This window comes from Grammomys surdaster, unplaced genomic scaffold, assembly GCF_004785775.1.
Source record: "Grammomys surdaster isolate TR1022 unplaced genomic scaffold, NIH_TR_1.0 125833, whole genome shotgun sequence".
Classification (NCBI taxonomy): domain Eukaryota; kingdom Metazoa; phylum Chordata; class Mammalia; order Rodentia; family Muridae; genus Grammomys; species Grammomys surdaster.
The window spans coordinates 2,245,303-2,260,088 of NW_021620661.1; the positions used below are offsets into that span (position 1 = coordinate 2,245,303).

General features: G+C 40.7%; 1 protein-coding gene across 3 annotated transcripts in view; it reads left to right on the forward strand.

The window, feature by feature from the left end:
* Dock10 (dedicator of cytokinesis 10) overlaps positions 1-14,786 on the forward strand; it is a 194,021-nt gene that overhangs the window by 71,242 nt on the left and 107,993 nt on the right. For all 3 annotated transcript variants that reach the window (XM_028789411.1, XM_028789412.1, XM_028789413.1), the window contains exon 4: positions 10,963-11,045. In XM_028789411.1, coding sequence (XP_028645244.1) covers positions 10,963-11,045 — 83 coding nt within the window. The remainder of the gene's footprint in view (positions 1-10,962; positions 11,046-14,786) is intronic.

Sequence of the window (14,786 nt, forward strand, 5' to 3'; positions counted from 1 at the left end):
GGAGATGTGGAACACTTAACTCCAGTTGTTAAAACACAAAACAAAACAAAAAACTTATGCTCTCTCCCAACAAAATTAGGATTAATAAAAATATTCATTTTTGTATGTATATTGCCTTCTACAGTTAATAGTTTTATTGATGAATGAGGTTCTTGTTTCCTGGATGAAAGTTTTGTTGGAAGTTTAGAGGCCTCATTTGGTGTGTACTTTTTAAAAGATAATTTTGAAGTAAGGCTTATTTTATAGCCTTGAAATTTTAATAGGGATATTAAAGGATATTAAATATAAAATTTAATGAAGCTAGTAAAGGTCGGCTTTCCTATTTGGTCTGCTCTCATTTGCACATGAACATTCAATTTCTATCATAGACCATAGATTAGGTGTTCAAAAGCAAACTGTTAGTGCCACTTTTATTAATACTAAGCACACAAAAGATAAGAAAGGTAAATTAAATGCATTTAGAATTGAGTGATTGCAGGATAAAACATACCACGAAAAGTCCTGATGAAAATATTGGAAAAATTATCCTTTTTCATATTAGTAACCTGAAGAAGTTGTCTGTTTGCTAAAATCTCTAGAAAAAAAATAGTCTTGGTAAATACAAAGAAAGAGGCATTCCAATTTAAGGTTGGCTTCTTCATCTGAACAATAATCCCCCTTCCCCACAGAATGTTCATCAGTGGAAAGAAATCCGTGTACTCGTTGGGAAACTTGGCATATAATACTATAAATTCATATTTTGAGTTGAAACGGAATCTTCCGGTCGTATTGAATTATAACCCAGGTCTCATGTTTACATGAGAAGAATGTTTGAATCATAAAACAATTGCCAAGGCATTTTAGTGTCAGCCATTATTCACATCCTAAAAAGTTACTAGGAAGATCTTTCCAAAGGATTACAATATATATTTCCAGGCTAGGCCCAAGTGTTATTTGTAAAAGTTCAGCTGATTGCCTAATAGAGCACATTTTAAGAAAATAAACCAACATTTGTCTCATTTTTAGCTTACAATTAGCAGAGATGCTGTGGGACCCTTCAGCCTACTCTCCATTGCAAAACAACAGCAGGAAAAGCAATGGAAACGGCCTTTACTTCTTTGATTTGTGGCGGGTACTTCATAGGCATTCTGATTACAATGAGCATAGTGACTCTGCATACTTAACATATCACACCATCAATTCCCTGTGAGTTTTTTAGTAGCTATTGTTATTTAATGTGCATTGGTGTTTTGCCTGCGTGTGTGTCGGTGTGAGGATGTCAGACGTACTGGAACTGGAGCTGTAAGCAGGCATGAGCTGTCATGTATACTGGGAGTTGAACCTGGGTCCTCTGGAAGAAGAGCCAGTGCTCTTAACCACTGAGCCGTCTCTCCAGCCCCTCCCTCATGGGATTTTTTTTTTTTTTAAGCAGAATTAAAGTTCATTCTATAAGATCTTTCTGTACTATCTGAAAGTAGGTCATGCATATGTCACAGTTTTGTAGTGTCTAATATTTTTACTTCCCAGCTAAGTGTTTGACAAGCTCATTAGCTGTCCAACTTGGTTTTAGACAAGCAGAAATTAATTGTTGTACATTAAGGGAACACACAGTGTGGGTGATCCAACTGAAGAAGCCATTGTTCCCTGTGCCTTTTCTTTTGTTTCTATGGTACCCGTGTGTTAGGTGATCACGCGCCCTGCTTTGTAGGAAAAAATCCCTTGTGCTGTTGACCTGGCTAATGGCACCTCTGTTCCCGCTGAAAGGTCTCATGTAGGCAATAAATTATCCAGTCATCCTTTGAATGTGCAATTTGCCTTTATTCACTTAATTTCCTGATGCCCCATTTTCAACATGGATTCAATAGCCATGGCACGAGTATAAAAATTGTTGTATTTTACAAATGTAGAATTACTCAGTGAGAATGAAGGACCACAATGGTTTCTTTTATGGTCGCATTCATTTTTCTGGCAAGAAACTACTTATGTGTTTAAATAAACCTCCATAGCCAGAAGGGAAAATAATTTTGTGACTAATAAGCCATTTGTTACCTTTCAAGTACTCTGTAGCCAGAATCTAATCAGCAGCCCTTTGAAGAGGTTGACAAATTGTATTGCCAAACAGAAATTGCTAGTTCAGAAATTGTAACATGATTTGAATTGATCCCAATGCTCCTCTGAAGAGGGAGAGAAAGGGGAAAATGAAATATTTTCTTTATACCACTTTGTGGGTGTCACTTGTAACTCCCCACTTTTCTAAAGTATTTAGATTCTTCAGTTATTTTTTTTAAAGGGGGGCTATTAGTTGTTATAGTTTTAATATAAAATGTCCCATATTGGCTCCTGTGTTTGAAGAATTGTGGTGCAGCTAGTGGCAGTGTTTTAGAACCTTTAGAGGGTGGACCTAGTGGAGGAAATGGGTTACTTGGTGTGAAGCACTGAGTGTTGTATGCAGTCCCTACTTCCAGAACTTTCTAGGATTCTTTACTTGTAGCAATGTAAACAAGAAGCCTCACACTGAACTGTGCCTTCCCTATCATGAGCTGTGTACTTTCAAACTGTGAGCCAAAATAGACCCTTCCTCCCTCTAGTTTCCTCTTCTCCTGTAATTGGTCACAGTGAAGAGAAAACTAATTAGTTATTATTATTATTATTATTATTATTTATCAAATACATATTGAATAGCCTCTGTGATGATTTGTATATGCTTAGCCTAGGGAGTGGCACTATTAGGACTTGTGGCCCTGTTTGAGTAGGTGTGTCACTGTGGGTGTGGGCTTTAATACCCTCATCCTAGCTGCCTGGAAGTCAGTCTTCCATTAGCCGACTTCAGATGAAGATATAGAACTCTCAGCTCTTCCTGAACCATGCCTGCCTGGATGCCGCCATGTTCCCACCTTGTTTATAATGGACTGAACCTCTGAACCTGTAATCCAACCCCAATTAAGCGTTATCTTTATAAGACTTGGCTTGGTCATGACATCTGTTCACAGCAGTAAAACCCTAACTAAGACAGCCCCCAAAAGTAAAATCATGTGTTAGAGTGGATAGTACTGTTTTTAAAACCTGTATATAGGGGCTGGAGAAATGTCTCACTGGTTAAAAGCACTTGTTGCTATCACAGAGGATCTGGCTTCAGTTCACAGCACCCATTTGGCAGCTCATAACTACCTGTAAATCCCATTCCAGGGGATCTGAAACCCTTTTCTGGTTTCTACAGGCACCAGGCAAGTATGTAGACCATAGATAAAGATTCAGGCTGTTATCCACATAAAATAAAGGCAGGGGCTGGAGAGATGTTTAAGCAGTTAAGAGCAGTGGCTACTCTTGTAGAATCCTTGTGCTCAGCTCCCACACCCCAGCTAACAACCACCTGTTGTTAGGGTCCAAGATCACTGGAACATGATACCCCAAACTAGAATAGTATGCAAAAGCAAAGAACATTTATTCAGCTGAATTTTCTATATGCAGGGGTCTCCCCATTTGTGAATGTAGACCCCCAGTGGGCTTGCAGGCCCAGCTTTTATTGTCAGTTAGGGAAATTCCAGGGAGGGGTATGTGCCCTTTTACTCTTGACTGATTAGTTCTATCTTTAGTGTTCTGACTAATTCTATAGTTGGATAGGCTCTGAAGACCATCCTGGGGTGTGGGGAGGGCACTTATTCTTCCTAGCTACCTATTCTTACTTCAGGCCAGATGACAAGGTGTTCTCAGTTTGGCTGCCCACAGCTATGGTTGCCTGGATCCGGTTCCTGGATCCAGGTTCTCATTTCTGGGAAACAGAAACTTAGGCCTAGTCTCCCAAACTGTCAGTTTACAGCCTGTCATGGTGTCAGCCTGGCTCTGAGTTTAGTCCTCTCACTGTAGCTAAGTTCCAGGGGATCCAATGTCCTTTTCTGGCCTCCATGGGCATTACACACAAACATGGTTCAAATACATGCAAACAAAATGCCCATACACATAGCATACGATAAATAAACTATTTTTAAGTAAATGAGTTTATAATATGCATGAGTTATTAGCATCCATGGCTTAAAGGTGGGACCTAATGCCCTAAGTCAGAGTGATGAGAACCAGGCCATGTTATCACTTGGACAAAATGATGGATTCTGTCTGATGAAGTAGCAGTGTTTCTTTACATCATTTGGAATCACTTGTGGCGTTTCATTATGTGTGTGTGAGTGTGTGTGTGTGTGTGTGTGTGTGTGTGTGTGTGTGTGTGTGTGTTTGTGTTGAATATATATGCATATATTCAACACCTTTACAGAGATTCTGACTTTATGGCATTCAGGTAGAACTCAGAGACCCTAAAGTATTCATGGACCTGGTTTTTAAAACACTATCATGATTGCTCAAAAGCCTGTGATCATGTCAAGGTTAGCTAGGATTTTTGTATCTAAGCATGTACAGGCAGAGATGGAAAAAATAAATAGAGACACTTCAAACAAACTGGTAAATGATTTTTTAAAAAGTGTGCAGCAGGACATCTCTGAAAAATTACTAGTTCCACTAGTTCTTTCTCAGTCTTCCACTTTGAAGTACACGGTGCCAGTCTCCAAATGAAAAGGGGTGGGGAGCTGATGTCTTGACACCAGAGCTAGGCACCAAGGGTGAGGAAGTCCAAAAGGGCAAGTGGAAGGCACTGCCTTGATGCAACTTGTAGAACTAGCCTGTGACTCTGGATTTTAGCTTTGCTTTTGGTCAAAGAGATGCTGCAGCCACAATCATTGCTGTTTCTAATGATCGTTTTAGAGTGACTGTGTGGGCTGCAACAAAGAATAGAGAGTAATTTTCTATGCATAGCATTTGAAAGTGAAGTGCCATCGCTGTGCAGGAAAAACGTGATGTGTTTATAAAATGTGCCGTCTTCAGCCGAATCAGAGAAATTGCAGATTGAGAAGGGGGTCTCAAGAGCCATCCAGCCAACCCTCGATTTTCACCACCCTACCACCTAACATGAAATCTTGCCAGCAACTGCAGAAGAAATACAATGAGAACAGAATTCTTCAAAACTACTGCTACTGCTTCTCCCCAAGCTCTCCTTACACAAACCAAGGAAAACAAGTTGTTATTGGCAATTGAATTGAATGTGAGTTGTAGAATGGATCAAACTTGGAGGAAGAATTGATTATTTTTTAAAGCAAATATTCATGGAGTCCTTTTTTATGCTAAGTGTTGTATAAAAGTTCTTGTCTTTTGTCCTTGTAAACTCAGTGTTACTTAGATGAATAGAGAAAGTTAGAATTACTAAGCTACTCATTTGAGATACCACAGATAATGAATGAGACAACAGAATTCAAAATCAGACCTGTCAGAATCTAGGACAAAAGCAAAACACCATCAAACTTTTTCAGAGTATGGACCAGATGTGTTATAGAAAGCAATAGGCATTGATTAAACAATGCATATATTTTCTGAATGGACTTTTGGAGCCAGACAAATTGTATTTGAATTTTTCTCTCAATCACACATGGTCCTAAGTAAAGAAACAGATCTCTTCCTGTCTCTCTGATCTATTAAGTGAGAGCAGTAAAATCCCATCAAGTGCTTAGTAAGATGATATGTAAAGTGACTAGTAGCAAAATATCTGACAAGTATTGGCAATGGGATAGAGACAAAGGAGAGAGGAAGGGGTGAAAGGAGAGAGAGAGAGAGAGAGAGAGAGAGAGAGAGAGGATGGAGGGAGGAAGAGAGGAAGGGATGGAGAGAGGGAGGGAGGGAGGGAGAGAGGGAGGGAGGGAGAGAGGGAGGGAGGGAGGGGAGCAAAGAGAAGGAGGAGGAGGTTGGAGAGGAGGAGGTTGAAGAGGAGAAAGAGGAGGAGGAGAAGGAGGAAGCTCATTGCTTTTAGCCAGTAAATTTAATAAGTAGCAAATCTTGAGGTCAGTTAAATGTATGGCCTATTGCAAACAATATGTGTAATGCATGTAAGTATACTTTATTTATCATGGTTGGAATAGCTACCCTTAGGAAGAAAAGTTCAGTGAATCCTAGACCTGTGCCTCTGTGTCCCACTAACACATTTCAGATCAGTTTTGCCCCAGAAACATCTCACCCAGCCCCATGTTCTGAGCACTCAGAAGCTGAGTCTGAGATCCTAAAAAGTAAAAACTATTTGACTAAGATCATTGGCCAATATTTTTTAAAATGAGAAAATATTTAAACTACTTTGAAAATTCTGTCCCAAAGATAGCATCCAAAGTGGGTACTACTTAGTGGAGGGTCGAGAGGCCATAGACAGGAAGACATGAGTCTTTTTGATAATGGCATCAGATTTGATGTGATCATAAAAACAGGTTACTTGTTTCCCTACTGTAAGTCCACACTCATGTCACCCTTTCTGTAAGACCCACCCAATTTAAATCACGTCTCCCACCCCCTTCCTCTGCTGAGATCTTTCTTGTGACATTTCCATTCTCTGACACAAGGCATAACCTGTAATTTTTGCATTTTTTTCACCAGCCTTTCACAGTGACATAAAGGAGAGGTAGATTTCTATTTATTGTTCACTGGGAAATTCTTACAACCTAGAACTACTTCTGGGTCATATCGAGTCCTAAGAGTGTTAGATGAATTACTGAATGAATAATCTTCAAATTTAGTAGATTTGGGTTAGTGAATTATTATAGTATGAGACCTCATTCCACCTAAAGGGAAAATGTAGAAAGCAAATCTAAATGGGGCTGTTGTGGCATATCCCAAAGAAGACTGCTCAGACAGGGGTTTAAACCAATAGAAAGTCTTTATTAACTAGCCATCAACTATACTGGGTGTTCTGGAACATAGTGTGGTGCTGAACCTTTCTCAGGGCAACCTTTAAGCACAAAAAACTATGTCCTGGGCTGACACACTCCAGTTAACCAGAACAGTTACTACATGTGAAACTACAGAAGCCAAAAAGCAAAGTTAGTATATTTTTAAGACTTTCCCAGGACTATGGATTTGATGGATTAAGTCTTTGCTTTAGTTTGGGCAGGTGGTGCTGTCTTTTTGCTAAGTTTTACATACTTTCATCATGGAGTCGGTTGTATTCAAGTTTCAGGGCATACACACTGAGGTCTTGGGCCCTGTTATAGGGACTCCAGATGCAAATGTGTGGTATCATGGTTGCCAAACATGTTCAAGGCCCTTGGCTCAGTCCCTCGTACCACCCAAATTAAAACAATAGCAAACGATAAAGGAAAGCAAAAGGAAGTAAACAATAAGTCCTTACAACATATTAACTGAATAAAAATAATATCCATATACAAATATAAACAGAAACAAACTAGAAAAATAGACAAGAAAAATAATAAACCATATTTTAAAGGAATAAAAATAGGGAGTGGGTGTCACTTTCCATTTTAAAGCACATTGTCGGGGCTGTAGAGATGACCAAGTTATTAAGAGTATTTACTGCTCATACAGAGAACCAAAGTTTGGCTCCCAGCATACACATGACAGGTCACAACCCTTTGCTCTTCTAATTTCAGGGAATCTGATATCCTCTTCGGGCTTCAAAAGGCACCAGGGACACACATGACGCACACATATTTAGCCAGGCAAAACATTCATACACATAAATTAAAAATAAAAAAAAATCTCAAAACACATTTTGTCTCACATGAAAATGGCCATAATTTAGGAAGCAAGGAGAAGATAAGGGAGGAGGAATAGCCAACCACACTCCTGGGAGTCCAGACAGCCTGGCTCAGCATGCCCTTAGCCTTTCTGCTCCTTGTCTGAATGCTTGACATTTTTGTCTAAGATGAAGAAGGACTTTTTAGCCAAGGAACCTATTAAAAGCTCAGTTTTCTTTGTCTGCACTTTGCAAGTCTGACTCGAGAATTGGCAAGTCACTGCTGAATGTTAGCTAAATATACTGTTTGTTCAAACCCATTCAATGCAGTCTTTCAGACCTCCTTAAGTTCCTTTCGTCTGTGTTCACCTGTCTTACTGGGGGTCCTCTTTTAAAGAAGGAGAAAAAGATGTTGTGTTTCTTTTTAAGATATATTTTTCCTACATCTACACAATTCGTTTTTTGTCATATTCCCTCCCCAGTTATCATTCTAACCCCCCCTAGATCCACCCCAGCCATGGGCTCCCAACTTTGTATTTTCTTTGATCTATTTTGTCACGACACACCAACTCCAGCTTTTGCTGCCCATAGTCTCATGAGTGTGAGGCCACTCACTGGGGTTCAGAGGACCTGCCAGGGGCCATACACTCACAAAAACTAACATTCCTTCCCCCAGAAATCATTAACTGTCAACTTCTAAGCTGGATACAGGTTCTCATGCAGCTCCATACTGGAATCATTAACTGCCCACTCCTCAGTTAGATATGGCTGTTCATAAGCTGCATACTAGAATGCTGACTGGCTTGCTCTTATACAGGTCTTGTGCAGCCAACCATGAGTGCAGAGATCCTACCATGCCCAGAAGACCCTGGTTATGTCAGTCTCCCTTGGCCTCTAGGTCTTACAGTCTTCCTGCCTCTCCTCTATGGGCCCTGAGCTTGACTGGAGAGGGTATAACACAGATATCCCATTTGTGTTTGAGCACAAAACACTTACCCTCTGCAGGTTCACCAGCTGTGAGCTTCTTAATGATTGTCCAAAAGATTCCAAAAGATGTGCAAAGAACTTCCTTTCGTGAGGTCTGAGAGTTCTCACTTTTATTTATTTGTGTACTTAAAAGAATTGATAAAGAGAGCTTGAGGATTGGCCCGGTGGATAGAAGCAAAGAAAGAAGGAAAGAAAGAGAGAAAGAAAGAGAGAGAGAGAAGGAAGCAAGGAAAGGAAGGGAGGGAGGGAGGGAGGGAGGGAGGGAGGGAGGAAGGGAAAAGCCAAATGCAGTAGTACCCATTTGCATCTGTAACACCAACATTCCTAATGCAAGATGGGATACAGAGACAGGCAAATCAGCCAGAGGCTCAAAGACCAGTTAGTCTGAAGTATGCCAAGAAATAAGAGAGACCTTACCTCAACAAAGTAGAAGGAAAGAACCAACTCCCCAAAATTATTCTCTAACCTCCACAGGTGTCCTGTAGCAAGCATGCATGTCTCTGCTCACACAGAGACACACACACATACATGTGCACTTATACACACACATATAAGCAGTAAGTGATTGTTTTCTTAAAATTAAAATCTGGTATATAAAAACAAAATGTTCTGGTTTATGAAATAATATATTATATGCTTATGTTGGATTGTTTCAGATCTGAGTCAACATCTGTTGCCTTACATTTTGCCTGCCTTTTGTGTCATTAAAAATCCTTTTTCTAGCCTTTTGAAATCACAGTATACATAGTTATGAATGGTCACCCATTCATGACATGCACAAAGTTTTTACTTAAAACTAAGTACAATTTCGAACCCTCTGTTCCCCCTTCCCTCTCCTTCTCTCCTCCCAGCCTGTACTCTGTCTCCATGATCAGCCTTGCTTTTAAGCCTCCATTGGCACTGTGAACACTCCACTAGCCTCCCACTCCTGCCTTTGTCCTAGCCTAACCTTCTTTGTCCTCAGTTGCCAGTTTGTGCGTGGGTACATCCCTGAACAAACACAGCTATGGTGCTGAGAGAAATCGGGGCCAGAGACATCCAGAACAGATACGGTCCCCTAACCCACCTATTGTGTACATCTGAAGTCCCCTACCTTGGGCCTCTTAATGGGGTCCTTGTCTAAAAGGTCTCATGTTAAGCAAGGTTGTCAAGGATCCAGACAAGGAACAGAAAGACCACAGCAACCCTAGTCAAAGAGCCTGAACTCCCAGAGTTGTGGTTCTTTTCCACCTAGCTCCTTGACTTTCCTTACTCTCCCTATCTGCAGTGGACTATACCCTCTTTCCATCTAACTGGACAGAAGTCATGACCTCACTTTCCTGTCTGCAGCATCTATGAATCTTCTCTGTCTTGTCCTCAGTTACAAAGACAGCCTCACTGGCCATTATTCCTAACAGATCATTAAATGTTTTGTGCCTCAATTTTTTCCATTGGTGCAAAAAGATATGGTCTGCTTGTCATCCTAATATACATCTGTTTAATTCTCAAAATCCAGGGGGTTGGGTCTTAGAATCTAGTTTGAGACAGTGAAATCTCTATTACAAATCCATGGTTATTGCAATAAGTTACATGGTAGGTAAATGTTTGGAAAATATTTTATGTTTATAAGTAGCATAAAATCAAGGTTTAGGGAGAGGATACAGTCAGTAAAGCTATATAGGAATTTAGCTTCCTGTCTTCAGTACACATATGTAATTCTAGGCCTGGGAACATGCACTTGTAATCTTCAAACTGTGGATAGTGCAAGGCAGGCAGAAATCAGAAGATCCTTGAAGCTCACTGCCACACTTGGATTGCCTAATTTGTGAGTTCCAAGCTCAAAAGATAAGGTGGAGAGTGACCACACTCAATCCATCTCTGGCCCCCACTTACATGTGCAGACATGGTCACATGCATATAACACACATAATTCACTAACTTTATTTTCAACATAATCCTAAGTGATCTTTTATTAACATTCTGTGAAACTCAGAGTAATGGAAATGCATAGGTTTGAAAGAGAGAGAGCTGAAAAGCCAGCTTAAGGCTGGACCAACAAGGGTGGGAATAGTAAAGGGACAGAAGGAACCGTAGTTCAGTGGCCAAAGCGAAGTAAGGAAAAAGGCTGAAATCAAATGAGAACATCCTCGGTGACTGAGGACCATCGATGATGGGCGAGGTGACAAGTTATGCCAGCCAGCTTCTCGTTGAGAGCCGCACATCTGCTTGTGCTGGGTTTCCTGTCGATGGAGGAAAGCAGAATAACTGTTGAACAGTTCCTCCTCCAGGAGTCTGCAGAGAGTTCCGTGACTTTAGAGGATGTCTGAGGATTATGAAGAACTCTTATCTACTTTGAAGTGGCCAATATGGCCATCTCCAAGCCCACCTGTGATTATGAGAACATTTTGCCAGCACAGCCGACTTTTAATGACAATTTTTATAACTGTCTTTTCTGTCCATTTCAGGCTTGTAAATTCTACAGTTCCCAGTGGTATGTGGTAAACTACAAATATGAACAATATTCTGGAGACATTCGACAGTTGCCCCGGTAAGAATATACCATCTGTTTATTATAAAGACTGCATGTGCTTTTACACACATATGTAACAATCACCTCTTTGCAATCTCCAGCATTGTTTAAGAATACATGTGTTTAGTTTGTGTCAGGGTACATGTTGCAAATTCTGTAAGTCAAGATGCAGAACATTTTGATCAACATCATCGAGTTATGTGTTTCCAGTCTGAGTTTGGAATGAGATCTGGTCTTCTCTATTTTGATGTGTCGCTGGAGATTTAGCCTTTCCTCGGTGTTCCATCAGCTATCATGAGCTGTCCTTTCAACCCTGGCACTGGGAAAGGCCAACCTGGTTCATAGCATTTCTGACCAAGTCCCGTGCAGTATTTCTATCCGCTTTACAGTACGTTATGTACTTTCACTGTGGGATGTCAAAGGCGTGCAAATGAATTCCACACAAGGGCATATATCTAAAAGGAGCAAAACAGAAACTAAATGCCTAACTTCTCCTCTGACACTTGGGACCATAAAGCCTCTAGGAAGGTCATTTTGTTCTGCTTCTCCTCAAGAGTCAATCCATTCAGAGCCACTGGATGACCTGTATCTACTTACAGTTTTCCCTACTAAAATAAAAGCCGTCAAAGGCCAGGGAATTTCGCTGCTGAGTCCTGAATTCCTGGCACATGATACTGTGGAGTAATTTATTTTAATGCACAATATTCCCAAATGGTGATGAGTTGCTTAAAATATAAACAACAACAACAAAAACAACACACACACACACAACTGCTTTGAACTAGTACCTCCCCGTAGCCCTAGTTAGTAATCCCACTCTGTGCTCCCAATGGGCCGCAAGCACCCACATGCCCAAGAGCTATCTGGATTCTTGAATGAAAGACACACACACACACACACACACACACACACACACACCAGTTAATTTTGATATGCTTTAGCCAGCTCAAACGTTGAGCACTTCTAATCCCTCAGCTAGCAGACAGTCCCCAGCAGTTGTGTGTGTGTGTGTTGTTTTTGTTGTTGTTGTATTCCAGAGTTAACATCCTTAAAATCTGTATTTCATCTCTGCTACCCCAGACCCAATCAGGGAAGTGGCCACTAGGGACACTTACTCGAATTTCTTGCTTGGCTGGTCTTCCCCTATGCCCTTCCCGTGGCAATTCGGATGCGTCCTCTCTCTATCTCTCCCAAGCTTGGGAATCCAAAATGTCCTGTCTCTGTCTGTCCTGCCCAGCCTTTGCTCCTGGCATCTTTATTTAGCAATCAGAGCCAACTGGAGGCAGAGTCTTTCAGTGACTTATATGCAGACACTTGTGTAAGCAGTTTGGGGGACCAAAATTAACATTATAACAGAAGCAGCATTAGGACAAACTCACTTCACTTCCCATCTTGTTGGTTCTTCTTCAAACATGATACACATACTTCAGGGGGAAAAAAAACGGTAATCAAAAGTTCAGAGTCCACTTATACTTTCCTTGAGTGATACACACTGGGTCAAATTTTGTCTGTCTGTTTGTTGGTTTGTTCTTTTTTGGTCCATGCTACAAAATTCAGCTCTACTTTGCAATATTTTCTGTCCCCAGAAATATCTTTCCAAACTAGGATACTTGTAAGTGCTGTCTCACTTCCTGGAGGCACACTCTGAAAAGGGGATTTTTGAATGGCTCTCAGAAGGTGAAATTTGAGCTGTATTCTCAAGGGACAGTAGCTACCAATGCTGGGATCTCAGGGGAAAAAATCGTCCTGCAAGTCCTGATGTAGACGTTGGTATGATAACTTTAGGAGACTGAGAGGCTGGGAGGTTGAGGGTCGAGACCTCTCAGAGGGGAGCATAGCGACAAGATCCATGGACCTTATGAACCCTGGAGGAGAGCGTAGATTTTATTCTCACTGTGATAGAAGTCTTGAGGAATGTCCACCAGGGTGTGACGTCTTTTAAAAATCACTTACTTGACTTACATTTGGAGAAGTGACACGGAAAAGAAAGGAGAGGAGGAAGCATGTTTTCAGTTATCACACTGTGAAGAGCAGGCCAAAACAGGAAGTGTTTTATTCAAAGAAAACTCTGCGCCTTAACTCCCACAGATTTCTAACCATTTTGTAAAGCTCAGAACTCCTTACTGGTCATCTTTTGTAACTACTTGTTGGGAAAGTCCTGTCACAGCCTGCCGTCTCTTAGCTAATGATTACATTCAAGATGTCTGAGTGGTGATCACACGCTTCCTCTAGGTGAGATTGAAAATCCAATTGCTTTCTAACCTCTGCACTCCCTCTCTTTCTGAGAATCAGTCATAACTTGGAAGACGTATCCGTGCTTGAAAGACCACGGATTAAATGATTGGACCTAGGCAGCTACATTCAACTCCTGTTATTTTTGCCTGTGTCTGTGCAGTGCTCATGCATGTTTGTGTGTGTTCAAGTGCATACAGGGAACTAAAGTTGGTGTTAGGAGTCGTTTTTGTCTATTCTCTGCTGTGCCCATAGCAGCAAGGTCTCTCAGTTGATCTAGAGCTTGCAAATGTGGCTAGTCTTGCTGCCCATCTTGCTTGCCACCATCTGTGTCTCCAGCTCTGAGGTTACAGGCGGGCTACCATGTTCATCAGCATTTAGAAGGGGTGGGGATTGAAACCTCAAACCTGTGCTTCTGTAGCAGCAATTGCTTTGCCTAATGAATGATCTCCCCGGGCCCTCGCTTTTGAGTAAAGTTCTTTCCTCTCTCTAACATATATGGGGCACTTTCACTACCAAATACTAATTTATTATAGTCATGATGCCATGAAAGAAGTAAACACAGTATTTCATGATCACAGAGTTCTCCCTCCGTTCAAAAGACACAGGAAGCATGTCCACTGAGGAGAGAGATTCTGGGGATGATCACTGAATTAAGTTTTTCATATCATGTGTGGACATATCTTCCACATGGTAAGAGAAAGTGACTGAAATTTGTTGAAAATTTCATTGATATTATCTAAAGAAAGTAGAAGTAGATAGTAAAAAGGGGAAAGTTCGCCTCAAAGGCATAAGTTTTAGCTTTTTTTCTTATATCCACATAAAATACATTCTATCACTTAAAGAGTAAAATTCCCTAGTATCTGCCCCAGAATAATGAGTACTTCAACACTGCATAGTAAAATTATTTTTTAATGATTATACAAAGCTAAGACCTGCCCCCTAAAGACTATCCATATTTAGGTCAGTAGTGGAGCCAGATTAATTTATTTAGGCCTTATGAGGCTGTTAAAAGCAAATCATGTTCATGCCTCCTGGATTGGAAGAACTCTCCAATGTCTGCTACCAATTTCAACTGATCACTTCTTTGTCCAAGTTGCTAAGGCTACAAAATAAAATTGTTAAGGATGAAACTATGGAAAAGTAAAGAACAGTGCAACATACTATTTGAATTTACAGGTATGCTAAGTTAATTTTAACTATTAAGTACCCTGCACAGTCAACATTAAATTTGGACTTCCTGGGATATTCAAAGGGCATAAAAATTATGATGATGCTTATTTCATTAGTGTGTGGGTAAAATACAGACATATACAATGTAGAAAACAAAACAATCACAACAACAACCAACTTTACTACAGTTGACCTGAGAAAGAATATTTCCCAACGGTATGTATTTTGGCTGAAGATCAAATCAAGTATCACCAGTTGAACTGGGCTAGCAGAGGACGGGGGTGGGGAGAGGAAGAAAAGAAGGGAAAAGGGAAGGGAAGGGAAGGGAAGGGAAGGGAAGGGAAGGGAAGGGAA